General features: G+C 47.0%; 1 protein-coding gene across 3 annotated transcripts in view; it reads left to right on the top strand.

The window, feature by feature from the left end:
• Positions 1 to 24,692, top strand: part of entpd1 (ectonucleoside triphosphate diphosphohydrolase 1) — a 145,385-nt gene extending 120,693 nt beyond the window's left edge. For all 3 annotated transcript variants that reach the window (XM_078564969.1, XM_078564971.1, XM_078564970.1), the window contains 4 exons: positions 10,708 to 10,965; positions 20,137 to 20,253; positions 21,378 to 21,512; positions 23,353 to 24,692. In XM_078564969.1, the coding sequence (XP_078421095.1) occupies positions 10,708 to 10,965; positions 20,137 to 20,253; positions 21,378 to 21,512; positions 23,353 to 23,559 (717 nt within the window). In that variant the 3' untranslated portion in view covers positions 23,560 to 24,692. The remainder of the gene's footprint in view (positions 1 to 10,707; positions 10,966 to 20,136; positions 20,254 to 21,377; positions 21,513 to 23,352) is intronic.
• The last annotated feature ends 2,699 nt before the right edge of the window (positions 24,693 to 27,391 follow it).

The raw sequence follows: 27,391 nt of genomic DNA, 5'->3' as shown, positions 1-27,391 counted from the left end.
CTTACACATGGGACTGGGAGTAATTCTGAGATTATTGCTTTAGAGGTCCTGCTTTTCAATCTCCTTCCTTGCTCCCGAAAGCCTGCTTTCAAGACCTCATTCTATTTCCTACCTAAGTCATTGGTACCAATGTGGACCATGACCTCTGGCTGATCACCCTCCCCCAGAAGAAGGTCCTGCAGCCGCTCCATAACATCCTTGACCCTGGCACCAGGGGGTCAATATACCATCCTGGAGTCACGTCTACGGCCACAGAAACACCTGTCTGTTCCCCTAACTAACGAATCCTCTATCACTACTGCTGTTCCCCTCTTCTTCCTCCCCTCCTGTACAGCAGAGCCGCCTGTGGTGCCACAAACCTGGCTCTGACTGCACTCCTCCGAGGAACCAACGCCCTCGCCATTATCTAAAACGGAAAATCGATTGGTGAGTGGGACCCCAGGGGATTCCTGCACAGCCTGCCTAGTTCCCTTGGATTGCCTGGTGGTCACCCATTCCTTTTCTGCCTCCATGGTCCTAAACTGCAGTGTGACCAGCTCTCTGAACGTGCTATCCACATAGCTCCCAGCCTCACAGATACGCCACAGTGACTCCAGCCTCCACTCGAGCTCCGAAACCCAGAACTCAAGATTCTGCAGCTGGTGACACTTCCTGCACATGTGGTTGTCTAGAACACCAGTAGTGTCCACGACTTCCCACATATTAGAAGATATGCATTCCACATGACTGAGCTGTCCTGCTATGGCTTCAACTTACTTCCCTTATGTTAACTTTATTTTACTTTGGTTTACTTAAACAACTTTATTTTACCTGACCTCAACTCAACTTTTCTTCCTATTGCTTGTGTTTCTTACTTAAATCGAAGTGGCTACTTCTTTTAAAAATAATGTGTTTTTCTAATTTTCACCTCCTTAAAGACACTCCCTAGGAGCAGTTTCTCACCAACCAGTGAACTTATGTTTCTCCTGTGATGTCACTCTTGGATGTTTTTTAAACTCGGCCCTTTTGTGCAGCTTTTAAACCCCTGGTCTCCTGCAGGCTGAGAAAGAGAGTGAAAGAAAAAGAAAAGAGCTCTTCCCTCCCCTCCTCACCAGCTCCCTTACTTACCAAACCCGCAGTAATTACATTCTGTACCAGCTACACCCTGTGCCATTTGCATTTAACCTCTCTTATTTATATTATTGAGGTTCAGATGAGTCTCTTATCTGGCAGTTACAGAACTATATTAGGCCAGTTACTTAATGTTCTGATCTCTCCTGCCCTGGAGCAGAGAGCTTGAATTGCTTGATTAGCCTTGCCCAAGCCTGGAAGAAATTTAAAACTTAAAACAGTAAATTTAAAACAGTACATTTAAGTTAAATGCTAAATTGCAAGCAAGCAATACTAGATTTTATAAAAGAGAGTAACACTTAAAATTTAAAATTTTACTCCCTTACTCACCAAACTCGCAGTAATTACAATCTGTACCACTCCGCAGCTGGAGTGCCTCTCAAGCTATATAACCAATTGTCTCTCACTAATAGATGAAGATGCTTATGTTCCTTTGTGGACTATGGCTAATGACCTAAGGAGGCATAAAGGATACGTTTGTTTATTGGCTGGACAGAGAGGCGATGCTAGAACTGGTTAGACCACAACTAGTGTACTGTTTACAATTCTGATCACTGCATTGCAGGAAGCATCTGATCATACGAGAGAGGGTACAGAGAAGAATGCCAGAACTGGGGAATTTTAGTGATGAGGAAAGATTGGATAGGTCGGGATTGTTTTCTTTGGAACAGAGAAGGTTGAGGGAAGATTTAATTGAGGTGTACAAAATTATGAGGGGCCCAGATAAATTGGATAGGAGGGACCTATTTGCTTCAGTGGAGAGACCAATCATTGGGGGTATAAATTTAAAGTAACACCGAGCCTCCTGCCAACACAAGATGGCCACCAATACCCATCTGCGCATGCGCACTGGCCTGCACATGCGCACTGGCCCACGCATGCGCAGAAATCCAGTGACATCACTGCGTATGCACTGACCCTCTGCGCATGCGTCAAAGATGTCATCACACACATACACCATCTGCTTGTTTCTGTGCTGTTTCTGGGAATAAGAAGTTTTTTATTCATTCACAGAATGGGGTTTCTTGTAATTAACCCTGCATAAACTGCATTTCCACACAGCAATGGTCTTTTTCATGTTACTGAACCTGGATGGGTTTCACCCTTCCTTGAGGCAGTTGTGTGCTGTATGGAAATGAGTTCCAAAGATCAGGAGCAGCTCCCTGCCAGCTATTCAAATGTTTAAGACAAATTTGTAAACGGAATGAACTAATTACAGAGATAGCCAGTCAAAAACAAAGAAAAATACAAGGCCAATGAGATATACCAAGCTTCCTAAAATACAGCTGTGATGATTTGCGTAGCGGCATCTTTGCTTCTGGCTGCTGCCCTGCTCCGTCACTGGCAATGACATAATGGAATAAAACAATACAATTGTTCATGCACACCGTTGGCAGCAAAGGCAGCCTTAAAGTAATTGGCAGAAGGATGAGAGCGGGGGCTGAAGAGAATTTTTTTCACCCAGAGTAGGGTGAGGGGACTGGAACTCACTGCCTGAAATGAGGTAAAGGCAGAAAACTTCATCACATTTAAAATAATACCTGGATAAGCTCTTGAGGTGCCATAACCTACAAGGTTATGGACCAAGAACTGGAAGGTGGGATTAGGCTGGCCAGCTTTTTTCCGGCTGGCCACAAACATGATGGGCTGAATGGCTTCCTACTGTATCGTTAATTTTCTAGGACTTTAAGGCATTTTTGCTAATTCAAAATAAATGCATCAATTGATTCATCATATTAACTGCATAAGCCTCATTGAGCCAGTTAACCTCGCTTTGCTATCTCCAGCCACCAATCTCCAATCTTTTGGAAAAGTCACAGTCACACACCTGCACCAGAATGCTATAAAATTGCTGGGGTAGGAAGAATCATTTTGACGATGCCCTGCAGATCTCCAGGAAAAGAGTGGATTATTACATCCAATTTTGGAAGTGAAGTTTTTAAAGCTAAGTCTATAATGAATAATGAGGTTAAAGATCAAATTTAAAGAACTCCTGAAAAGTTGAAAACTTTAAAATAGATCCTGTGAGATTGCTGCATTCTCCAGTTGTCAGATAATACTAATATTACATAGAGCCATATCCTATTTACTGCTTGATCTTCAAGTAGGTTCCATTGCAATTGGGAGGGTCAGCATCTTACTGCAGTTTGGAAAGCTTATCAGAGAGGACAGAAACACAATGAGAAAGAATAGTCAGAAAGTTGTCAGCATGTTGTTGACAATGATAGTGTCTTTTTTGGAAAGGGAGATGTTCCATGGACTGCAGGACCTTCCTAGAAGGAAGCAGTATCCACCATTACAACAGTGAGTGCAATTCAAAAATACTTCATTGGCTGTAAAATACATTGGAGTGTCCTGAGGTCAGGAAAGGTGCACGATATAAAGTTCATTTTCTTCAATGGTGGTAACTTTATTGCTAGTGTTCTATGGACAATGATGGTGACACCACAGAACTGGCATCTTTGTCAGCAACAGCAATAGTCTCATAGAGGTTATTGACATGTTGAATGAATTTGGTGACATGTTTACCAATGTTACATGTAACCTTGGAGATGTTGGCAATGTGCTGATGATACTTAGTGGTAGTATTATTAGAGACATGATGGTACCCTCCTAATAATGATAAGATTCATATTGAAAATGGCACCCTACTGGTAGAGGATGACTTCCTTAAAAAACATGATATTGTCCTCAGGGGCAAAGATGTGTTTGCAGAGGCTGATCAATGTAATGTTTTCAGAGTGTGATGGTACAGTGACCAATAGAGTGATCCTATAGAGAACAGCAGTGACCAATAGAGTAATCCTATAGAGAACAGCAGTGACCAACAGAGTGATCCTATAGAGAACAGCAGTGACCAATAGAGTGGTCCTATAGAGAACAGCAATGACCAATAGAGTGGTCCTATAGAGAACAGCAATGACCAATAGAGTGATCCTATAGACAACAGCTGTGACCGAGAGCAAGAGCAATAGTGGTAGGAGGCTCAATAGTGAGGGGTGCAGATAGGTGCTACTGCGACCATAGATGTGACTCCAGGATGGTGTGTCGCAGAATGGCTGCAAGGCATTCCGAAGGGGGAGAACGAACAGTCAGAGGTCGTGGTTCATGTTGATACCAACGACATAGGTAGAAAGAGGGATGAGGTCCTGCAACATGAATTTAGGGAGCTAGGTAGCGGATTAAAAAGCAGGACCTCAAAGGTTATAATCTCTGAATTACTCCCTACGTCACGTGCTAGTGAGTATAGGAATAGGACGATAGAGAGGATGAATGCGTGGCTGAAGAGACGGTGCAGAAGGGTGGGCTTTAGTTTCCTGGATCACTAGGTCTGTTTCTGGTGAAGGTGGGGCTTGTACAAGCCTTACGGGTTGCACCTGAACTGGAACAGGACCAACATCCTTGCGGGGTGATGCACAGCCAAATATAGAAGAGAAACTAAGTCAGCCAGGAAGACAGAGCAAATATAGACCTGTTAAGGCACAGGGGAATAATGCGAGGCTGGATTTCATCTATTTTGATGCAAGGAGTCTTATAAGTAAGGCAGATGAATTGAGGGTGTTAATTAACATATGGGAATATGATATTGTTGCTATCACAGAGACATGGTTGAGGGAAGGGCAGGACTGGCAGCTCAATATTCCAGGATATAGAATCTTCAGGCGTGACAGGGGGAGTGTAAAAGAGGAGGTAGCATTGCACTATTGATCAAGGAGTCAATTACTGCAGCAAGGAGGGATGATGTCTTAGAAGGTTCCTCAAATGAGGCCATATGGGTAGAAGTTAAAAACAAAAAGGGGGCAATCACTTTGCTGGGAGTGTACTAAAGGCCTCCAAACAGTCAGGGGGAGATAGAGGAGCAGATATGTAGGCAAATCTCAGAGAAGTGTAAAAATAATAGGGTAATAATATAGGGGGATTTCAACTTCCCCAATATCAAATGGGATAGTCTTAGTGTGAAAGGCTTAGAGGGGGCAGAATTCTTAAAGTGCATCCAGGAGAGCTTTTTGAGCCAGTACGTAGAAAGTCCTACAAGAGAAGGGCGGTACTGGACCTAATCTTAAGGAATGAAGCTGGGCAAATGGTAGAAATGTCAGTGAGGGAGCATTTCAGGGATAGTGACCATAACATATCATTTAAGGTAGTTATGGAAAAGGACAAAGATGGACCGGAAATAATGTACACTATCTTGGAAAGATGGACCTGAATTGGGGGAAGGCCAATTTCAATATGATAAGAGAGGATCTGGCCAAAGTGGACTGGGAGCAGCTACTTGTAGGAAAGTCTACATCAGACCAGTGGGAGTCATTCAAAAAGGAAATAGTGAGAGTTCAGGGCCAACATGTTCCCGCAAAGGTGAAGGGTAGGACGAACAAGTCCAGGGAACCTTGAATGTAAAGGGATATAGAGGATTAGATAAGGAAAAACAAGGCGGCTTATGGCAGATACAGAGGGTTGAAAACAACGGAAGCCCTAGAGGAGTATAGAAAGAGGGGTACTTAAAAAAGTAATTAGTAGAGCAAAGAGGGGGCATGAAAAAACACTGGCTGGAAAGATAAAGGAAAATCCCAAGGCATTTTCGAAATATATTAAGGGAAAGATGATAACCAGGGAAAGAGTAGGGCCCATTAGGGACCAAAGTGGCAATCTGTGCGTGGAGCCGGAGGACATTGGTGAGGTTTTGAATGATTACTTTCCATCTGTATTCACTATGTAGAAGGACGATGTAGGTGTAGAAATCAGGAAGGGGAACTGTGATATATTAGGACAAATTAGCATTGGAAGGGAGGAGGTATTAGCGGTTTTAGTGGGCTTAAAAGTGGATAAATCCCCAGGCCCAGGTGAGATGTATCCCAGGCTGCTATGTGCGGCAAGGGAGGAGATTGCAGGGGCTCTGACACTAATTTTCAAATCCTCTCTGGCCACAGGAGAGGTGCCAGAGGACTAGAGGACAGTGAATGTGGCACCATTATTCAAGAAAGGTAGTAGCGATAAGCCAGGTAATTACAGGCCAGTGAGTCTAACATCAGTGGTAGGGAAACTATTGGAAAAATCCTGAGAGACAGGATTAACCTCCACTTGGACAGGCTGGGATTAATCAGGGATAGTCAGCATGGCTTTGTTAGGGGGAGATCATGTCTAACAAATTTAATTGAATTTTTTGAGGAAGAGATTAGGTGTGTAGTTGAGGATAGCGCAGTTGATGTAGTCTACACGGAATTCAGTAAGACAAGGTCCTGCATGGGGGAATAGTCAAGAAGGTAAGAGCCCATGGTATCCCGGGCAATTTGGCAAATTGGATCCAAAATTGGCTTAGCGGCAGGAGGCAGAGGATGATGGTCAAAGGTTGTTTTTACGATCGGAATCCTGTGATGAGTGGTGTACTGCAGGGATCGGTGCTGGGACCCTTGCTGTTTGTAGTGTACATTAACGATTTAGATGTTAATATAGGAGGTATGATCAGTATGTTCGCAGATGACACGAAAATTGGTGGTGTTGTAAATAGTGAGGAGGAAAGCCTTAGATTACAGGACGATATAGATGGGCTGGTAAGATGGGCAGAGCAGTGGCAAATGGAATTTAATCCTGAGAAGTGTGAGGTGATGCATTTTGGGAGAACTAACATGGCAAGGGAATACACAATGAATGGTAGGACCCTAGGAAGTGCAGAGGATCACAGGGGCCTTGGTGTACATGTCTATAGATCCCCGAGGGCAGCAGCACAGATAGATAAGGTGGTTAAGAAGGCATATGGGATACTTGCCTTTATTAGCTGAGTCATATTACAAAGGAGCAGGGAGGTTATGTTGGAGCTGTATAAAACACTAGTTAGGCCACAGCTGGAGTACTGTGTGCAGATCTGGTCGTCACACTATAGGAAGGATGTGATTGCACTGGAGAGGGTGCAGAGGAGATTCACCAGGATGTTGCCTGGCCTGGAGCATTTCAGCTATAAAAGGAGACTGGATAGGCTGGGGCTGTTTTCCTCAGAGCAGAGAAGGCTGATTGGGGACCTGATAGAGGCATACAAAATTATAAGGAGCATAGATAGGGTAGATAGGAAGAAACTTTTCCCCTTAGAGGAGGTGTCAATAACCAGGGGGCATCAATTTAAGGTACGGGTGGTAGAGGCAGGAAACATCACAATAGTTAAGGAGTATTTAGATGAGCACTTGCAACGTCATATTCTGTGGGCCAAGGGCTATGGGCCAAGTGCTGGAAAATGGGATTAAAATAGATAAATGCTTGATGGCCAGTGCGGACACGATGGGCTGAAGGGCCTGTTTCTGTGCCATGTAATATAGTGGTCCTATAGAGAACAGCAGTGACTAATAGAATGATCCTATAGAGAACAGTAGTGACCAGTAGAGTGGTCCTATAGGGAGCAGTAGTGACCAATAGAGTGGTCCTATAGAGAGCAGTAGTGACCAGTAGAGTGATCCTATGGAGAACAGCAGTGACCAATAGAGTGGTCCTACAGAGAACAGTAATGACCAGTCAAGTGGTCCAAAAGAGCACAGCAGTGACCAATAGAATGGTCCTATAGAGAACAGCAGTGACCAATAGAGCGGTCCTATCGAGGTCAGCAGTGACCAATAGAATGGTCCTATAGAGATCAGCAGTGACCAATAGAGTGACCTTATAGAGAACAGTAGTGACCTGAGCAATCAAGGTAATAAGATCCTGGATGGTAACTAACATATGGGAAAATGCCTGTAACTATCACATTCTGTGAATTTCATAGACGTACATTTTTTGAAATGTTACTGTGGAAGGCTATGTAGAAACATAGAAACTAGGAGCAGGAGTAGGCCATTCAGCTCTTCGAGCCTGCTCTGCCATTTGATAGAATCATGGCTGATCCTCTATCTCAATGCCAAATTCCTGTTTTCTCTCCAAACCCCTTGATGCCTCTAATATCCAAAAAATTATCAATTTCTTTCTTGAATATACTCAGTGACCCGGCCTCCACAGCCTTCTGTGGTGGAGAATTCCACAGGTTGACCACCTTCTGAGTGAAGAAATTTTTCCTCATCTCAGTCCTAAATGGCCTGCCCTTGTCCTGAGACTGTGGCCCCTGGTTCTAGACTCCCCAACCAGGGAAAACATCCGCTCTGCATCTAGTCTGTCTAGCACTGTTAGAATTTTATACGTTTCAATCAGATCCCCTCTCATTCTTTTAAAATCTAGTGAATGCAGGCCCATTCGAACCAATCTCTCCTCATACGACAGTCCTGCCATCCCTGGTATCAGCCTAGTGAACCTTCACTGCACTCCTTCTATGGCAAGTATATCCTTTCTTAGGCAGGGAGACCAAAACTATATGCAATACTCCAAGCGTGGTCTCACCAAGGCCCTGTATAACTGCAGTAAGACATCCCTACTTCTGAACTCAAATCCTCTTGCAATGAAGGCCAACATACCATTTGCCTTCCTAATTGCTTGCTGCACCTTCACTTTCACTTTCACTGACTGGTGTACAAGGACACCCAATTCCCTTTGTACATCCACATTTCCGAATATATCTCCATTTCAATTATACTCTGCCTTTCTGTTTTTCACACCGAAGCATATAACTTCACATTTATCCATGTTATACTGCATCTGCCTTGTGTTTGCCCACACACACAACTTGTCTAAATCACCCTGAAGCCTCCTTGCATCCTCCTCACAACCCCACCCAGTTTTGTGTCATCAGCAAACTTGAAAATATTGCATTTGGTTTCCTCATCCAAGTCATTTATATATATTGTGAATAGCTGGGGCGCAAGTACTGATCCCTGTTGTACACCACTAGTCACCAGCCATTAGGAAAAGGACCCATTTATTCCCACTCTCTGTTTATAGTTTGTCAACCAATTCTCAATTCATGCCAGTATTTTACCCCCGATCCCATGTGCTTTAATTTTGCCCACCAGCCTCTTACGTGGGACCTTATCAAAAGCTTCCTTTAAATCCAAATACACCACATCCACTGATTCTCCCTTACCTATTTTACTAGTTACATCCTCAGAAAACTCCAGTAGATTAGTTAAGCATGATTTCCCTTTCATAAACCCATGCTGACTTTGTCTAATCCCATTAATACTTTCCAAGTGTTCTGTTACACGGTCTTTTATAATAGACTCTAGTATTTTCCCCACTACTGATGTTAGGCTAACTGGTCTGTAATTCTCTGTTTTTTCTCTTCCTCCTTTTTTAAATAGTGGGGTTACATTTGCCACCCTCCAATCTGTAGGAACTGCTCCAGAGTCTATAGAATTTTGGAAGATGACCACCAATGCATCCAATATTTCCAGGGCCACTTCCTTTAGTACTCTGGGATGTAGATTATCAGGCCCTCGGGATTTTTCAGCCTTTAGCCCCATTAATTTCTCGAACACCATTTTTTTACTAATGCTGATTTTCTTCAATTCCTCCCTCTCACTAGGCCCTTGGTTCCCTAACGTTTGTGGGAAATTATTTGTGGCCTCTTTTGTGAAGACAGAACCAAAATATGTGTTCAATTCTTCTGCCATTTCTTTGTTCCCCATTATAATTTCCCCTGTTTCTGACTGTCAGGGTATAGGGAGCAGACAAATTGGACCCTCAGGGAGTCTAGGGGGCAGATAAACCAGACCCTCAGGGGGTATAGGGGGCAGATAAACCAGACCCTCAGCGGGTATAGAGAGCAGACAAACCGGACCCTCGGGGTATAGGGAGCAGACAAACCGGACCCTCACGGGGTATAGGAGGCAGACAAACCGGACCCTCGGGGGTATAGGCGGCAGACAAACATGGGGGGACATTATTGAGGTGTATAAAATTATGAGGGGCATAGATAGGGTAGACAGGAAGGAACTTTTCCCCTTGGTGGAGGGATCAATAACTAGGGGGCATAGATTTAAGGTAAGGGACAGGAGGCTCAGAGGGCGTGTGAGGAAGAATTTTGTCACCCAGAGGATGGTGGGAATCTGGAACTCTGCCTGAAAGGGTGGTAGAGGCAGAAACTCTCATAACATTTAAGAAGTATTTGGATGTGCATTTGCGATGCCATGGCATACAAGGCCTAGTCCTGGAAAATGGGATTAGAATAGTTAGGTACTTGTTTGACCGATGCAGACTCGATGGGCCGAAGGGCCTTTTTCTGTGCTGTAGACCTCAATGACTCTATGACTATGACTAGGCCGGACCCTCAGGGTGTATAGGTGGCAGACAGACTGTTGTTTTCATGTTTCTGTACCAATTCTATTACGTAAATCCATACCTAAGTTGTCTGTAGGCGGCAGCTGTTTATAAACAGAATGTTATTGAAAAGTACCCAACATTACTGCACTCAGCTCCATTTCTGCTGCCACTCAGTTTGTCTCTTCCTACAGAAATGTGTTTTTTAAAGCAACTAGGGGAAACAGCTCCTTGCAAGAGGCACTGGGGTAATAACGTTAAATGAATCTCAAATTTGTGCTGCTGCTGCTTTTCAAACAGTGGATGAGCTCCTGAGCAGGCTCTGTGCCTCCTAGTATAGGCCCTAAAAATCAACGTGAAAATGAGTCTGGACTGTGTGTGCTAGCTGAGTATCAAACATCTGGAATAAATTTACATTTTGTTCTTTTACAGGTGACTGACAATGGAACCATTTTAAACCCCTGCTTTAACAATGGTTACTCTAAGTCTATCAATGTGACGGCCTTCTTTAACAGTCCATGCACAGCTGGACACCACAGTACAAGTCATCGAACACTGACACTCAGTGGGACAGGGAACTCTGTCCAATGCAGAAGCTATGTCAAAAACATCTTCAATTTCACGCCTTGTGACTGGAGCACCTGCTCATTTAATGGGGTTTACCTGCCCCAGGTCAAGGGGGAATTTGCAGTAAGTATTGCGCATATCTCAGAAAGCGGCCATATTCTAAACTGACAAACTGCGTGACAGGTTCCAGTACACTGTCCCCTCAGCACCGTGACAGGTTCCAGTACACTGTCGGCTCAGCACCGTGACAGGTTCCTGTACACTGTCCCCTCAGCACCGTGAGAAGTTCCAGTACACTGTCGGCTCAGCACCATGACAAGTTCCAGTACACTGTCCCCTCAGCACCGTGACAAGTTGCTATACACTGTCCTCTCAGCACCGTGACAGGTTCCAGTACACTGTCCCCTCAGCACCGTGACAGGTTCCAGTATACTGTCCCCTCAGCACCGTGACAGGTTCCAGTACACTGTCCCCTCAGCACCGTGACAGGTTCCAGTACACTGTCCCCTCAGCACTGTGACAGGTTCCTGTACACTGTCCCCTCAGCACCGTGACAGGTTCCAGTATACTGTCCCCTCAGCACCGTGACAAGTTCCAGTACACTGTCCTCTCAGCACCGTGACAGGTTTCTGTACACTGTCCTCTCAGCACCGTGACAAGTTGCTATACACTGTCCTCTCAGCACCGTGACAGGTTCCAGTACACTGTCCTCTCAGCAACATGACAGGTTCCTGTACACCGTCCCCTCAGCACTGTGACAGGTTCCAGTACACTGTCCGCTCAGCACCGTGACAGGTTCCAGTACACTGTCCGCTCAGCACCGTGACAGGTTCCAGTACACTGTCCGCTCAGCACCGTGACAGGTTCCAGTACACTGTCCGCTCAGCACCATGACAGGTTCCAGTACACTGTCCCCTCAGCACCGTGACAGGTTCCAGTACACTGTCCCCTCAGCACCGTGACAGGTTCCAGTACACTGTCCCCTCAGCACCATGACAGGTTCCAGTACACTGTCCCCTCAGCAACATGACAAGTTCCAGTACACTGTCCCCTCAGCACCGTGACAGGTTCCAGTACACTGTCAACTCAGCAACATGACAAGTTCCAGTACACTGTCCACTCAGCACCGTGACAGGTTCCAGTACACTGTCCCCTCAGCACCATGACAGGTTCCAGTATACTGTCCCCTCAGCACCATGACAGGTTCCAGTACACTGTCCCCTCAGCACCATGACAGGTTCCAGTACACTGTCCCCTCAGCACCGTGACAAGTTCCAGTACACTGTCCTCTCAGCACCGTGACAGGTTTCTGTACACTGTCCCCTCAGCACCGTGACAAGTTGCTATACACTGTCCTCTCAGCACCGTGACAGGTTCCAGTACACTGTCCTCTCAGCAACATGACAGGTTCCTGTACACTGTCCCCTCAGCACTGTGACAGGTTCCAGTACACTGTCCGCTCAGCACCGTGACAGGTTCCAGTACACTGTCCGCTCAGCACCGTGACAGGTTCCAGTACACTGTCCCCTCAGCACCATGACAGGTTCCAGTACACTGTCCCCTCAGCACCATGACAAGTTCCAGTACACTGTCCCCTCAGCACCGTGACAGGTTCCTGTACACTGTCCTCTCAGCACCATGACAAGTTCCAGTACACTGTCCCCTCAGCACCGTGACAGGTTCCTGTACACTGTCGTCTCAGCACCATGACAGGTTCCAGTACACTGTCCACTCAGCACCATGACAGATTCCAGTACACTGTCCACTCAGCACCATGACAGGTTCCAGTACACTGTCCACTCAGCACCATGACAGGTTCCAGTACACTGCCCACTCAGCACCATGACAGGTTCCAGTACACTGTCCACTCAGCACCATGACAGGTTCCAGTACACTGTCAACTCAGCAACATGACAAGTTCCAGTACACTGTCCCCTCAGCACTGTGACAGGTTCCTGTACACTGTCCACTCATCTGCATGACAGATTCCTGTACACTGTCCCCTCAGCACCGTGACAGGTGCCTCTACGCCATCTCCTCAGCAGTTTGACAGGTTCTAGTACACTGTCCCCTCAGCACCATCACAGGTTTCTTTACACTGTCCCCTCAGCAGTGTGACAGGTTCCTGTACATTGTCTCTTCAGCACCATGACAAGTTCCTGTATACTTTCCCTTCAGCCTTGCAACAGGTTCCCGTACACTGTCCCCTCATGAGCGTGACAGGTTCCTGTACACTCTCCCCTCAGCAACCTGACAGGTTCCTGTACACTGTCCCCTCGGCAGTGTGACAGGTTCCTGTACACTGTCCCCTCAGGACTGTGACAGGTTCCTGTACACTGTCCCCTCAGCACTGTGACAGGTTCCTGTATACTGTCCCCTCAGCACTGTGACAGGTTCCTGTACACTGTCCCCTCAGCACTGTGACAGGTTCCTGTACACTGTCCCCTCAGGACTGTGACAGGTTCCTGTACACTGTCCCCTCAGCACTGTGACAGGTTCCTGTACACTGTCCCCTCAGCACTGTGACAGGTTCCTTTACATTGTCACCTCAGCAGTGTGACAGGATGCTGTACACTATCCCCTGATGATCGTGACAGATTCCTGTACGCTATATCCTCAGCATGGCAACATGTTCCTGAGCTGTTTCCTCAGCACCACAACAGTTTCCTGTATAATGTCCCCTCATCACCATGACAGGGCCCTGTACACTTTCCCTTCAGCACTGCAACAGGTTCCTTTACAACCTCCCCTCAGTAGTGTGACAGGTTCCTGCACATGTCGCCTCAGCACCATGACAGGTTCCTGTACACTGACCCCTCAGCATCATGACATCTTCCTGTTTGCTGTCACCTCAGAAACACAACAGGTTCCTGTACACTCTCCCCTCAGCAACCTGACAGGTTCCTGTACACTGTCCCCTCGGCAGTGTGACAGGTTCCTGTACAGTGTCCCCTCAGCACCAGGAATAGTTGCTGTACACTCTCCCTTCAGCTGTGTGACAGGATCCTGCACTCTGTCTCATCAGCACCGCAACAGGTTCCTTTACAACCTCCCCTCACCACCGTGACAGGTTCCTGTACATTGTTGCCTCTGCACCATGACAGGTTCCTGTACACTCTCCCCTCACGAGCGTAACAGGTTCCTGTATACTCTTCTCTCAGCACCGTGACAGATTCCTGTACACTGTCTCCTCTGCACCTTGACAGGCTACTGTGCACTGTCCGCTCAGCACTGTGGCACCTTCCTGTACACTGTCCCCTCAGCACTGTGGCACCTTCCTGTACACTGTCCCCTCAGCACTGTGACAGGTTCCTGTGCACTGTCCCCTCAGCACTGTGACAGGTTCCTGTAGACACTCCCCTCGGAAGTGTGACAGGTTCCTTTACATTGTCCCCTCAGCATCGTGACAGGTTGCTGTACACTATCCCCTCATGATCGTGACAGGTTCCTGTAGGCTGTCCCATCAGCACTGCAATATGTTCCTGTACTCTGTCTCCTAAGCACCACAACAGTTTCCTATATACTGTCCCCTTATCATCGTGACAGGGCCCTGTACACTTTCCCTTCAACACTGCAACAGGTTCCTGTACAACCTCCCCTCACCAGTGTGACAAGTTCCTGTAGACTGTCCCCTCAGCACTGTGACAGGTTTCTGTACACTTTCCCTTCACGAGCATGACAGGTTCCTGTACACTCTCCCCTCAGCACTATGACAGGTCCCTGTACACTGTCCCCTCATCATCATGACAGGTTCCTGTACACTTTCCCTTCACAAGCTTGACAGGTTCCTGTACACTTTCCCTTCACAAGCTTGACAGGTTCCTGTACACTGTGCCCTCAGCGCCATGACAGGTTCCTGTACACTGTCCCCTCAATAGTGTGACAGGTTCCTGAACACTGTCGCCTCAGCACCATGACAGGTTCCTGTACACTGTCCCCTCAGCATCGTGACATCTTCCTGTACGCTGTCACCTCAGAAACGCAACAGGTTCCTGTACACTCTCCCCTCAGCACCATGACAGGTCCCTGTACACTGTCCCCTCTACAACCTGACAGGTTCCTGTACACTTTCCCTTCACAAGCTTGACAGGTCCCTGTACACTGTCCCCTCTACAACCTGACAGGTTCCTGTATATTCTCCCCTCAGCACTATGATAGGTCCCTGTACACTGTCCCCTCTACAACCTGATAGGTTCCTGTACACTTTCCCTTCACAAGCTTGACAGGTTCCTGTACACTGTGCCCTCAGCACCATGACAGGTTCCTGTACACTGTCCCCTCAATAGTGTGACAGGTTCCTGAACACTGTCGCCTCAGCACCATGACAGGTTCCTGTACACTCTCCCCTCAGCATTGTGACAGGTCCCTGAACACTGTCGCCTCAGCACCATGACAGGTTCCTGTACACTGTCCCCTCAGCATCCTGACAGGTCCCTGAACACTGTCGCCTCAGCACCATGACAGGTTCCTGTACACTCTCCCCTCAGCACCATGACAGGTCCTTGTACACTGTCCCCTCTACAACCTGACAGGTTCCTGTACACTGTCCCCTCGGCAGTGTGACAGGTTCCTGGAGTGTCCCCTCAGTACCGGGAATAGTTGCTGTACACTCTCCCTTCAGCTGTGTGACAGGATCCTGCACTCTGTCTCATCAGCACCGCAACAGGTTCCTTTACAACCTTCCCTCACCACCATGATAGGTTCCTGTACGTTGTCGCCTCAGCACCGTGACAGGCTACTGTACACTGTCCGCTCAGCACTGTGACAGGTTCCTGTACACTGTCCCCTCAGCACCGTGACAGGTTCCTGTACACTGTCCCCTCAGCACCGTGACAGGTTCCTGTACACTGTCCCCTCAGCACCGTGACAGGTTCCTGTACACTGTCCCCTCAGCACCGTGACAGGTTCCTGTACACTGTCCCCTCAGCACCGTGACAGGTTCCTGTACACTGTCCCCTCAGCACCGTGACAGGTTCCTGTACACTGTCCCCTCAGCACCGTGACAGGTTCCTGTACACTGTCCCCTCAGCACCGTGACAGGTTCCTGTACACTGTCCCCTCAGCACCGTGACAGGTTCCTGTACACTGTCCCCTCAGCACCGTGACAGGTTCCTGTACACTGTCCCCTCAGCACCGTGACAGGTTCCTGTACACTGTCCCCTCAGCACCGTGACAGGTTCCTGTACACTGTCCCCTCAGCACCGTGACAGGTTCCTGTACACTGCCCCCTCAGCACCGTGACAGGTTCCTGTACACTGCCCCCTCAGCACCGTGACAGGTTCCTGTACACTGTCCCTCAGCACCGTGACAGGTTCCTGTACACTGTCCCCTCAGCACCGTGACAGGTTCCAGTACACTGTCCCCTCAGCACCGTGACAGGTTCCTGTACACTGTCCCCTCAGCACCGTGACAGGTTCCTGTACACTGCCCCCTCAGCACCGTGACAGGTTCCTGTACACTGTCCCCTCAGCACCGTGACAGGTTCCTGTACACTGCCCCCTCAGCACCGTGACAGGTTCCTGTACACTGTCTCCTCAGCACCGTGACAGGTTCCTGTACACTGTCCCCTCAGCACCGTGACAGGTTCCTGTAGACTCTCCCCTCGGAAGTGTGACAGGTTCCTTTACATTGTCCCCTCAGCACCATGACAGGTCCTGTACACTATCCCCTCATGGTCGTGACAGGTTCCTGTAGGCTATCCCGTCAGCACTGCAGTATGTTCCTGTACTCTGTCTCCTAAGCACCACAACAGTTTCCTATATACTGTCCCCTTATCATCGTGACAAGGCCCTGTACACTTTCTCTTCAACACTGCAACACGTTCCTGTACAACCTTCCCTCACCAGTGTGACAAGTACCTGTAGACTGTCCCCTCAGCACTGTGACAGGTTCCTGTACACTTTCCCTTCACGAGCGTGACAGGTTCCTGTACACTCTCCCCTCAGCACTATGACAGGTCCCTGTACACTGTCCCCTCATCATCATGACAGGTTCCTGTACACTGTCCCCTCAGCACCGTGACAGGTTCCTGTACACTGTCCCCTCAGCACCGTGACAGGTTCCTGTACACTGTCCCCTCAGCACTGTGACAGGTTCCTGTACACTGTCCCCTCAGCACTGTGACAGGTTCCTGTACACTGTCCCCTCAGCACTGTGACAGGTTCCTGTACACTGTCCCCTCAGCACTGTGACAGGTTCCTGTAGACTCTCCCCTCGGAAGTGTGACAGGTTCCTTTACATTGTCCCCTCAGCACCGTGACAGGTCCTGTACACTATCCCCTCGTGATCGTGACAGGTTCCTGTAGGCTGTCCCGTCAGCACTGCAGTATGTTCCTGTACTCTGTCTCCTAAGCACCACAACAGTTTCCTATATACTGTCCCCTTATCATCGTGACAGGGCCCTGTACACTTTCTCTTCAACACTGCAACACGTTCCTGTACAACCTTACCTCACCAGTGTGACAAGTACCTGTAGACTGTCCCCTCAGCACTGTGACAGGTTCCTGTACACTTTCCCTTCACGAGCGTGACAGGTTCCTGTACACTCTCCCCTCAGCACTATGACAGGTCCCTGTACACTGTCCCCTGTACTATGTGACAGGTTCCCGTATGCTGTCCCTTCAGCACTATGGCAGTTTCCTGTGCACTGTCTCCTTACAAGCGTATGAGGTTCCTATACTCTGTCCCCTCAGCACCACAACAGGTTCTGGTACACTGACCCTTCAGCACTGTGACATGTTGCTGTACGTTTTCCCTTCAGCACCACAGCATGTTCTTGTACACTCGTCGCTCACTAGTGTGACAGGTTCCAGTATACAGTCCACTAAGCAGCATGACAGGTTCCTTTACACTGTCCCCTCAGCACCGTGACAGGCTCTTGTAAACATTCCCTTCATGAGTGTGACAGGATCCTCTACAATATCCCCTCAACACCGTGACAGGTTCCTGTACCCTGTCCGCTCAGCATCGTGACAGGTTCCTGTACCCTGTCCCCTCAGCATCGTGACAGGTCCCTGTACACTGTCCCCTCAGCACCGTGACAGGTTCTTGTACACTGACACCTCAGCAATGCAACAGGTTCCTGCACACACTCCCAGGTTCCTGTACCCTGTCCCCTCAGCATCGTGAAAGGTTCCTGTACACTGTCACCTCAGCAGTGTGACAGGTTCCTTTACACTGTCCTCTCATTGGTGTGACAGGTTCCTGTAAACTGTCCACTCAGCAGTGTGACAGGTTCCTGTACACTGTCCCCTCTACAATGTGACAGATTCCCATACACTGTCCCTTCAGCACCATGACAGGTTCCTGTCGACAGTCCCCTCAGTGCCGTGACAGGTTCCTGTATACTGTCCGCTCAGCACTATGGCAGTTTCCTGTGCACTGTCTCCTTACGAGTGTGTGAGGTTCTTGTACACTGTCCCTTCAGCAATGTGACAGGTTCCAGTACACTGTTCCCTCAGCACCATGACAGATTCCTGTATACTGTCCCATCATCGCCATGACTGGTTTCTGTACACTCTCCCCTCTGTTGTGTGGCAGATTCCAGCACTGTCCCATCAGCACCACAACAGGTTCATGTACACTGTCCCTTCAACAGTGTGACTGATTCCTGTACACTCTCCCCTCAGCACTGTGACAGGTTCCTGTGCACTGTACTCCTGTTACAGTGCTGAGTCCAACAACCTTTCATGGTGCCCTGGTGACAGCGTATAGGAATTTATAGTGGTGCTGAATGTCCGAGTTTTTGCTGTAAATAACAAGGCCGGTGTCACAACTCTCTTGTTGATTCTTCCTTTCACTATCAGCCATAATTTTCTATCACATAACCCCACACTGCACTTCTTCCACTGACTCCAGCTAGAGTGAATCCATTGCTTAACTTCCATTCCCCGAATATCCTCTTTCTGTGTTTAAGCATTAATAACGGTTTAACAACACCTGTCCCTGTGACTATATGCAGACCTACCCCATGTCAGCGCATCACTGGTAAGAGGGAGACAGAAGAAAATAAATAATAAAAGATCAATCTTCTGGAGACAGTATTCAGGAGAATATTAATTGTCACTTGGACAAATGCGGGTTAATTATGGATTAAGGGAAAATCATGTTTAACTAGCTTGCTGGAGTTTTTTTCAAGAAGTAACAGAGAGAGTTGATGAGGGCAATGCTGTTGATGTGGTGTACATAGACTTCCAAAAAGGCCTTAGACACAGTGCCACACAACAGAGTTGTGAACTTATGGAATAAAAAGGAGAGTAGCAACATGAATAGAAATTGGCGGAGTGACAGGAAACAGAGTTGTGATTAATGGATGGTTTTCAGACTGAAGGAAGGTTTGTAGTGAAGTTCCCCCGGGGTCAGTGTTGGGAGCCATGCTCTTCCTGATGTATATTAATGAGCTAGACCTTGGTGTACAGGGCGCAATTTCAAAATTTGAAGATGATATGAAACTTGAAAGCAATGTGAACTGTGAAGAGGCTAGTGCAGAGCTTCAAAAGGATGTCGGTGGCAGGACAGGTTGAGAGTGGTTAATAAAGCACATAGTGTCCTAGGATTTATTAATAGGGGCATAGAGTAGAAAAACAAAAAGGTTATTTTGAATTTGTATAAGACTCTAGTTCAGCCTCAACTAGGGTATTGTACCCAGTTCTGGGCACCGCACTTTAGGATGTGAAGGCATTGGAGAAAGTGCAATAATATTCATGAGAATGCTTCCAGGGTTGAGGAACTTCAGTTATGAAGATAGATTGGAGAAGTTGGGATTGTCGTCCCTGGAGAAAAGAAGGCTGAGAGGAGATTTGATAGAGGTATTCAAAATCACGAGGGGTCTGGACAGAGTAAATAGGGAGAAATTATTCCCACTCATGAAAGGATTGAGAACGAGAGGACACAGGTTTAAAGTAATTGGCAAAAAGAGCAAAGGTGACATGAGGAAAAGCTTTTTCACGCAGTGTGCAATAAAGGTCTGGAATGCACTGCCTGAGAGTGTGGTGGAGGCAGATTCAATAGAGGCTTTCAAAAAGGAATTAGATTGTTATCTGAAAAGGAAGGATGTGCAGGGTTATGGGGAGAAGGTGGGAGAATGGAACTAAGTGAATTGCTCATTCTGAGAGCTGGTGTAGACATGATGGGCTGAATGGCCTCCTTCAGCACTGTAACAATTCTGTGATTCTGTGAAAATAGTCAATGTTTCTGTGACAATTGTGGTCAAGTAATGCTGGTGTGGCCCAGGTCAAATGGTGACTAATCAAAACAAAGGCTTTTCTTATCCCATTTCTCCTTTTGTTCCCTCAGGCATTCTCTGCATTTTATTTTGTGATGAATTTTTTAAATCTGACGAATGGAGGGCCTCATGATTTGGACAAAGTGAAGAAGGCAGTTGATGAGTTCTGTTCAAGGCCTTGGTTTGAGGTAGGTGAGAGCCCTTTGTGAAGGTTCTGCAACACGTGTAGCCCCTTCACCTCCAGAATCAGAGAGTGCAGTAAGGGGCAGGGACTGACACACTGCTACTGGGCACGGATTGGCGGTGGAATTTATTACAAGAGGAGACACTTCCTTGGGCATGTGCCTGTCAAAGCTCCTGCTATCACTGTCCCTAAAGTTGAAGAGGATTAACAGGTCAGCTGTACAAGGATTTCAGCAAGAAGTCCACTGGATTCATCGTTCTCCACTGACTGAGTTGGGTCTGAGAAAAAAGCTTGGCTCAATAGATGAGACAGGCCCAGGTATATAGTCCCATCACTGCGGAGAGAGGCGTCACTAAACCTTTCAGCATCTTGATGCAAACATGTATTTTTGAAAAATCCATCGCAAGTGTTCATTGAGCTGAGGAAGTAAATGTTTATGGAGGGAAGAATGCTACAATGAGAAAAGAGTAGATGAGCACATTCAGTTACAATTAATCCTTCTCTGGCCAGAGTTGAACCCCAATGGAATGAGAAAATCCTGGGATAATGAGGACAGGAACAGAAGCCACTAACAGGGGCCATTAACTCAATTCATGAGGTTGAAGAGGATAATAGTTATTCACCAGAGTCCAACCTTGTGCATATCTGGACTGACCACTCTGTGGTGGGTAAAGTCAGTGGAACCTTGAATGAGGCAATCATTCACTGAAAACACATGTCTCCTTACACTGGTTCAAACCCACCTCTACATAAACTGCAGCAGTGCAACCTTTGTCTGTCTTTTTATTTCTCTGTACCTTTTACCTTCCAATAATTTTAGCATTTCCTCCTCTTCTATCCTTCAGGTTCTTTTATTCCTCCTATTTTATTCTTTTAGGTTTTCAGCTTTCTATGAGCAGGAGTATCTGAAGCTTCAGTTAGCTAACTGGCAGCTCGACATGAGGCTTAACTCTTGGGTAGTGTTACTGCTGCTGCTACAAGCCCCCGCATTACTGTAAAGTTTGAGTGTTACCCAGTGACCTAATTTCTACACTTCCTCGTGCTGTAGAACAAGAGAAACAAGATGTGGATTAATCACAGGAGTTACATGTTTGCTTTCTTTTCAGAATATTAACTTATTCTTAACAGGTGAATAATTTGTTCTCGATTGATGAACAGTATCTGAGCGAATACTGCTTCTCCGGACACTATATCCTCAGCCTCCTGCAGAACGGCTACAACTTTACTTCTGCTAATTGGAAAACAATCAAGTTTATGAGAAAGGTTTGTACCCTGGGCACTGATTCCATTCCTCCCGAGCCTCTGTCTCAGCGTAAATCAGACTGTTCAATCTTGCTGTTCTATTTGATCCTGAGCTGAGCTTCCAACCACAATTTCTCCATCACCAAGACTGCCTACTTCCACCTCTGTAATGTTAATGGATCCAACTCATATGGTGAAGTACAAAACAAGACACAGGTCTTTTCCTTGATAGTAGGTTTATTCACAGGATGCAATGTTACAGATCTCTGCTTCCTAATTACTAACTCAGGCTGGGATTTTCCATGCCCGCTGGCGTTGGGCGTATTCGGTGGCATGAGCGGACAATATGGCACAATCAGTTTCACGACGTTGTGAAACCAGTTTGTGACCGTCCGTTCAGCCTGCCAATGGTGGGCCACGTTTCCCGCCATCAGACGTCAGGAACTTCATTATAATACATCTACATATCACTGTTATGCCAGCCCGCCGGAATCGTCCCCCCAGCCGCAGGATCATCCGCCCACGTCAGCAGGAAAACACGCCGACGTGTTTCACAATGGCCCATAAGTGACGTGCACCTGGCAAGCTGCACTTCACTCAGGACACCACCACCCATTCTCACACACAAACCCCTCACATGTCCATCTGGCCTCACCTCCGCTGGAGACTGCCTCCTCAGCCCTCACCATCTTGAGACCACTTGCACAGATCAACATGTGCCTCCCCCACACACCCTGGGCAGACCCCCCTACCCCAGTACAGCCCTCGCCCTCCAGCCTCTTCCCTTGCCTGAGGCCACTTCTCCCCCTCCCCAAAGCAAGACCTAGCCTTACAGCCATTGAAATGCCACCTCCGTCTTATGGCTGATCTGGTAGGTAGAGACCTGCCCGTGAGCCCCCCCCCCCCCCTAAAAGTGATGTGATGCTGCCTGCGAAGCCTGGCGCTGACGACCACGAATGCTGCCCAAAGCAACATAGGCAAACAAACCTTGAAGTCCCAAGTGAAGTGCAGCTCGCAAGGTACGCGTCGCTTATGTACAGTTGTGAAACATGCCGGCGCGTAATCACGCCTACATGCCTGGATAATCCAGCATGGGGGGGATGATTTTGGCCGGCAGGGCTTATAATGAGATGCTACAGCATGATGAGATAATGAGATGCTACAGACATCTGATGGCGGGAAACACAGCCCGCCATTGATGGGCAGAGCAGACAATTGGAAAGCGGTTTCACGTTGTCTTTTTGGCCATGTCGCCATATTGTTCATTCATACCCATCGCCAATGGGCATGGAAAATTCTACTTCAAGTCTCTTTCAACTTCTCCTGTAGCTATTTCAGCACCATTCTAAACATATGTCTTGCTTTCTGTGCATTTGTTTGTGATAAACTTCATCTGCCATTGCTCTGTCCACTTTGCGTTTACCTCATGCTCTCACACCTAATTCTAATACCTAATTCCATTGTCCCTCCAAGTTTGATATCACCTGAAAATTTGATTTATTTTCTATCCAGCTTCTGAATCCAAAGTCTCAAAATTATAATTCTTATCCTTGTGTTTAAATCCTCTCCTGCTTCATCTTTCCCTACCTCAGTAATCTCATCCAACCCCATAATCCCCTCCCCAGAATGTTCCATTCTGTTCACTCCACTCCAGCATTCTGTCTCTCTCATCCTCCCTTTGCCCTTTCAACTTGCTGGGGGTGAAACCACCCTTGGGCAGTCGCAGAGAAATGGGCAATAGCAAACCAGTGGCCTGCTTTATATCTGCCTGATTTTCTCCTCCATTTCTGCCTCTCTTCATGTGGCAATCTGGTTGCATCGCACTGTCTCAGTTACTTATAGATTTCTTTCTTGTTTACAGATTAAAGGAAGTGCTGCTGGCTGGACCCTTGGCTACATGTTGAACCTTACAAACATGATTCCCGCAGAATTGCCTTACACCAGACCCCTCACCCATACCTCGTACCTAACAGTCATGATCATCTTCTCCCTCTTTGTCTTCATTCTGCTGCTCGTTGGCTGTCTCATTTTTAGAAAGAAACTGTGCAGAGAACAAACTAAGATATAATGATTTTTACAAACAGTAGTTCATTCCAAATATATGGCCATAAATTTTTCAAAACCATTCAGGGCAAAGCAGCCCACTTGATTGGCACCCCATTCACTCCCTCCACCATCGACACACAGTAGCAGTAGCGTGTACCATCTACAAGATGCACTGCAGCAACTCACCAAGGTTCCTTCAACAGCACCTTCCAAACCTGCGACCACTGCCGTCTTGAAGGACAAAGGCAGCAGATAGATGGGAATACCATGACCTGCAAGTTCCTCTCAAAGCCACTCACCATCCTGACTTGGAAATATATCGCCGTTCCTTCACTGTCGCTGGGTCAAAACCCTGGAATTCCCTTGCTAATAGCACTATGAGTGTACCTACACCACATGGACTGCAGCAGTTCAAGAAGACAGCTAACCACCACCTTCTCAAGGGCAATTAGGGATGGGCAATAAATGCTGGCCTAGCCAGCAACACCCACATCCCATAAAAGAATTTTTTTAAATTTAATGAAATTGTACTATAGAACAAGTTGACTTCTATCCAATTTGATTATACTACCTCCAGCAGGACCTGGGTAGTGAAGTTTCTCTGGGCTAGTTTAAGACTAATTGTTGGATCAGGAACATTGACCAATCCACTGTGAGTTGTCGCATTATTTTAACACAAATTGAAATTACCTGATACCTACTCATTGAATACTCCCAGTGCCTAAGCGGGAAATTTACCATTGTTTGGTAGCTGAAGATTTTGCTGTGAAATAAGGTTATTTATGTGGAATTCAGACGGAAAATTCCAGCGACTGCACATGCACAGTTGATTGCGAAAATCAGGAATTTGTTGCCCAAGATGCCCTGCTCCTCCAGATGTTGCACTATACTGGTATCTTGCTGAGAGACTTAGCATTCAAATACGTGGAACAGCATGATGTTGTTGTACTTATCTGATATGTACGTGCTAAACTCACCAAAAAAAGTTAGGGCTTATCCATTCCAGTATAGGTGTGGTCTTAATGGGGTGGCAAGTCTTAATTATTGGTAAATAACCCCTCTGGCACAGAAAACTAACTTTTACAAGCATGGAGTCTCATTCCTTCAGTATTTCATTATTGGAGATTTAAAGTATTAAAAATGCCATTTAAAACATTTTTCTTGTCACTTTTTTTATGTGTCCTAATCCAATCTTTATTTCCTTCTCTTTATTTCGCCTTTTGTACCTGACTTGATATTGAATTCACTATTTAACTTATACTTCCTGATTCTGATTCTGTGCTGCTCATTAACAATTCCTCAGTCTGATTGGTTAAAGAGACACACTGTTTCTTCCTCCGTTCACACAGGTCTCAGGTTCTCTATAGAGGGTGCTCTGTTGTTTGTATGGTTGACTGACAGCAAACTCCAGTCAAAGCCCATATGAAGCCTGTTTGCAAGTGTAATGGACGAGCACTATTCATTCACCACTCACCATTCGTTCCAGCTAAATGTTTCTTCACGCACCTGACACACTTCCCAGCTTGCACTGATACACTGAGGCATGCTGTGGGCAGGGCCCCTCAGTCCAGGGTCAATCTGAACCCTCATAGAATAACACTTGTTTCAGAAGAATTCTGTGCAGCAAGAGTAGCCTTCATGGCACAGCAACCCTGAGTGGCACTGAGGCAGTGTGAGAGTATACAGGATATCACATGCCACATAGCAGGCCTACATAAGGTGGACTTTGATCAACTGCTGTCAATGAACAAACGCACACTCACCCTGTTGAACACTTGTTGAACATGCTCATCCTCTCTCTCACACACTTGCGTTCTCTTTCACAAAGCTGATCCCAATCTGTTCTCCTTCATGGCCTCTCACACTCTTCGCCCATCACAATCCACTCGATAATGATTTGTAGGATGAAGCCTGGCTGAGCTCCCCAACCTGAGCCTGGGTAACAGAGGCGAATTGGAACACTGCTGATGGCATCAGCACAGAGTCATTGAGCTGGAGGCCGAGCTGCAGACACTGACACATTCAGGGAAGGGGAAAGTTACTTGGACACTTTGTGCCAAGAGGCAGCCACACCCCTTCGGGTACAGTCATCTGATTTGGTCAGTGGTCAGTGGTCAGGGACAGGAGGGTGTGACTGCAAATGAGGAAGGTAAGAAGGTTGAGAAGGTAGAAGTGGAAGAGCTTCAGTCTTTGCAATTGTCCAACAGGTTCAAAGTCCTTGCAGCCTGTATGGACGACAGCAGTGGCTGAGGGTGGATGAACAAACTGACCATGATACCATGGTACAGGAAGCCATTCAAGCAGGAGGAGTTAATAAGAATGTAGTGGCAATAAGAGACAGTATAGTCACAGGGATAGACATAGTTTTCTGCAGCCAAGAGCGAGAGCCCAGAAGGCTGTGTTGCCTTTCCGGTACCAGGGTTCAGGATATCTGCTCTGGATTGAAGAGGAACTTGCAGTGGGTGGTCCTGGTCCATGTAGGTACCATCAACATAGGTAGAACTAGGAAAGAGGTTCTGCTGAGAGCGTATGAGCAGCTAGGGGCTAAATTTAAAAGCAGAACCTCAAAGGTAATAATCTCTGGATTACTACCTGAGCAAATTGGCGAATGGTAAATCAGTTCAGAGAGTTAAATGCATGGTTCAAAGATTGGTGTGGGAGAAATGGGTTTTGATTCATGGGGCACTGGCACCAGTATTGGGGAAAGTGGGAGCTGTACCATTTTGACAGTCTATACCTGAAATGTGCTGGCACCAGTGTTTTGGTGAGTTGTATAACTAAGGCAATAGAGAGGGTTTTAAACTAAATAGTAGGGCCAGGGATCAATGAGGGGAGATGTGGTAAATTAAAGGGAGAGAAGAAGACAAGAGAACAAGGTAACGATAAGGGAATCGATAATCAGAGCGTGGCAGGAAGGGACAGAGAGTAAAAACTAAAGAGTGTACCAGCACATAAGGCTAGAGATTGCAAAAATAATAAAAAGACAGAATTCTATCTGAATGCATGCAGCATTCACAACAAGGTAGATGAATTGACTGCTCAAATAGAAGTAAATAGATATGACCTAAATGCCATTATGGTGCAGAGTGACCAAGGCTGGGAACTGAATGTTCAAGGATATTCGACATTTAGGAAGGATAGACAAAAAGGAGAAGGAGATAGGGTAGCACTGTTAATAAAGGATGAGATCAGTATATTATTGAGGTAGGATCTTAGATCAGAAGATCAAGATGAAGGGCAGAATTTTCCATTCTGGAGACTAAGTCTGGTGGTGAGCAGAAAAGTTGGCTTGATTCCTTCTGGGCAGTGAGGCAGGTGAACACAATCTTTCACTTTTCAGCTCATTAATTATGCATCCGCGAGGAGCACAGCGAACCACGTGGTGGAGCGGGAAGAAAGTCGCCTGCCCCGCCATTACCGTCTGGGGTTGAAGGTCTTGGCAACGTATTTAAGGGGCACCCGGACAGACATTCACTCACTGCAGACCAGGAGCTCCGCATTACTCCTCCAGAGTCCTCACGGCCGCAGACTGTACTGGAGAAGTTGGTGGATGTGAGCAACCACATCCCAGGACATACGAGGGCACCTCTGGCATGGCCTTTCGCCCATCTCTAGATAAGAGCACCACCAGGGATACACTCATTGTCACCACAGTGAACCCTTTTCACCAGCATCTTTCCCTTCCAGAGTCCCCACTGCCTCTTGCTACTCAGGCTCTTGCTCCTCATGGCCCTGTGCCAAACAGCGATAGGCACTCCTTCTCCTCATCTGGATGACAGCCATTACCAAGGCAGGGTTGTCTGTAACCTGCATCATCGACGCCTCAGTGGATGTGTGGACGAATTGAAGTGAAA

The sequence above is a fragment of the Cetorhinus maximus genome, chromosome 20, assembly GCF_964194155.1.
Source record: "Cetorhinus maximus chromosome 20, sCetMax3.hap1.1, whole genome shotgun sequence".
Taxonomy (NCBI): domain Eukaryota; kingdom Metazoa; phylum Chordata; class Chondrichthyes; order Lamniformes; family Cetorhinidae; genus Cetorhinus; species Cetorhinus maximus.
The sequence above is the reverse complement of the archived record's forward strand: the minus strand, read 5'-3'. Positions and strand labels throughout refer to the sequence as shown.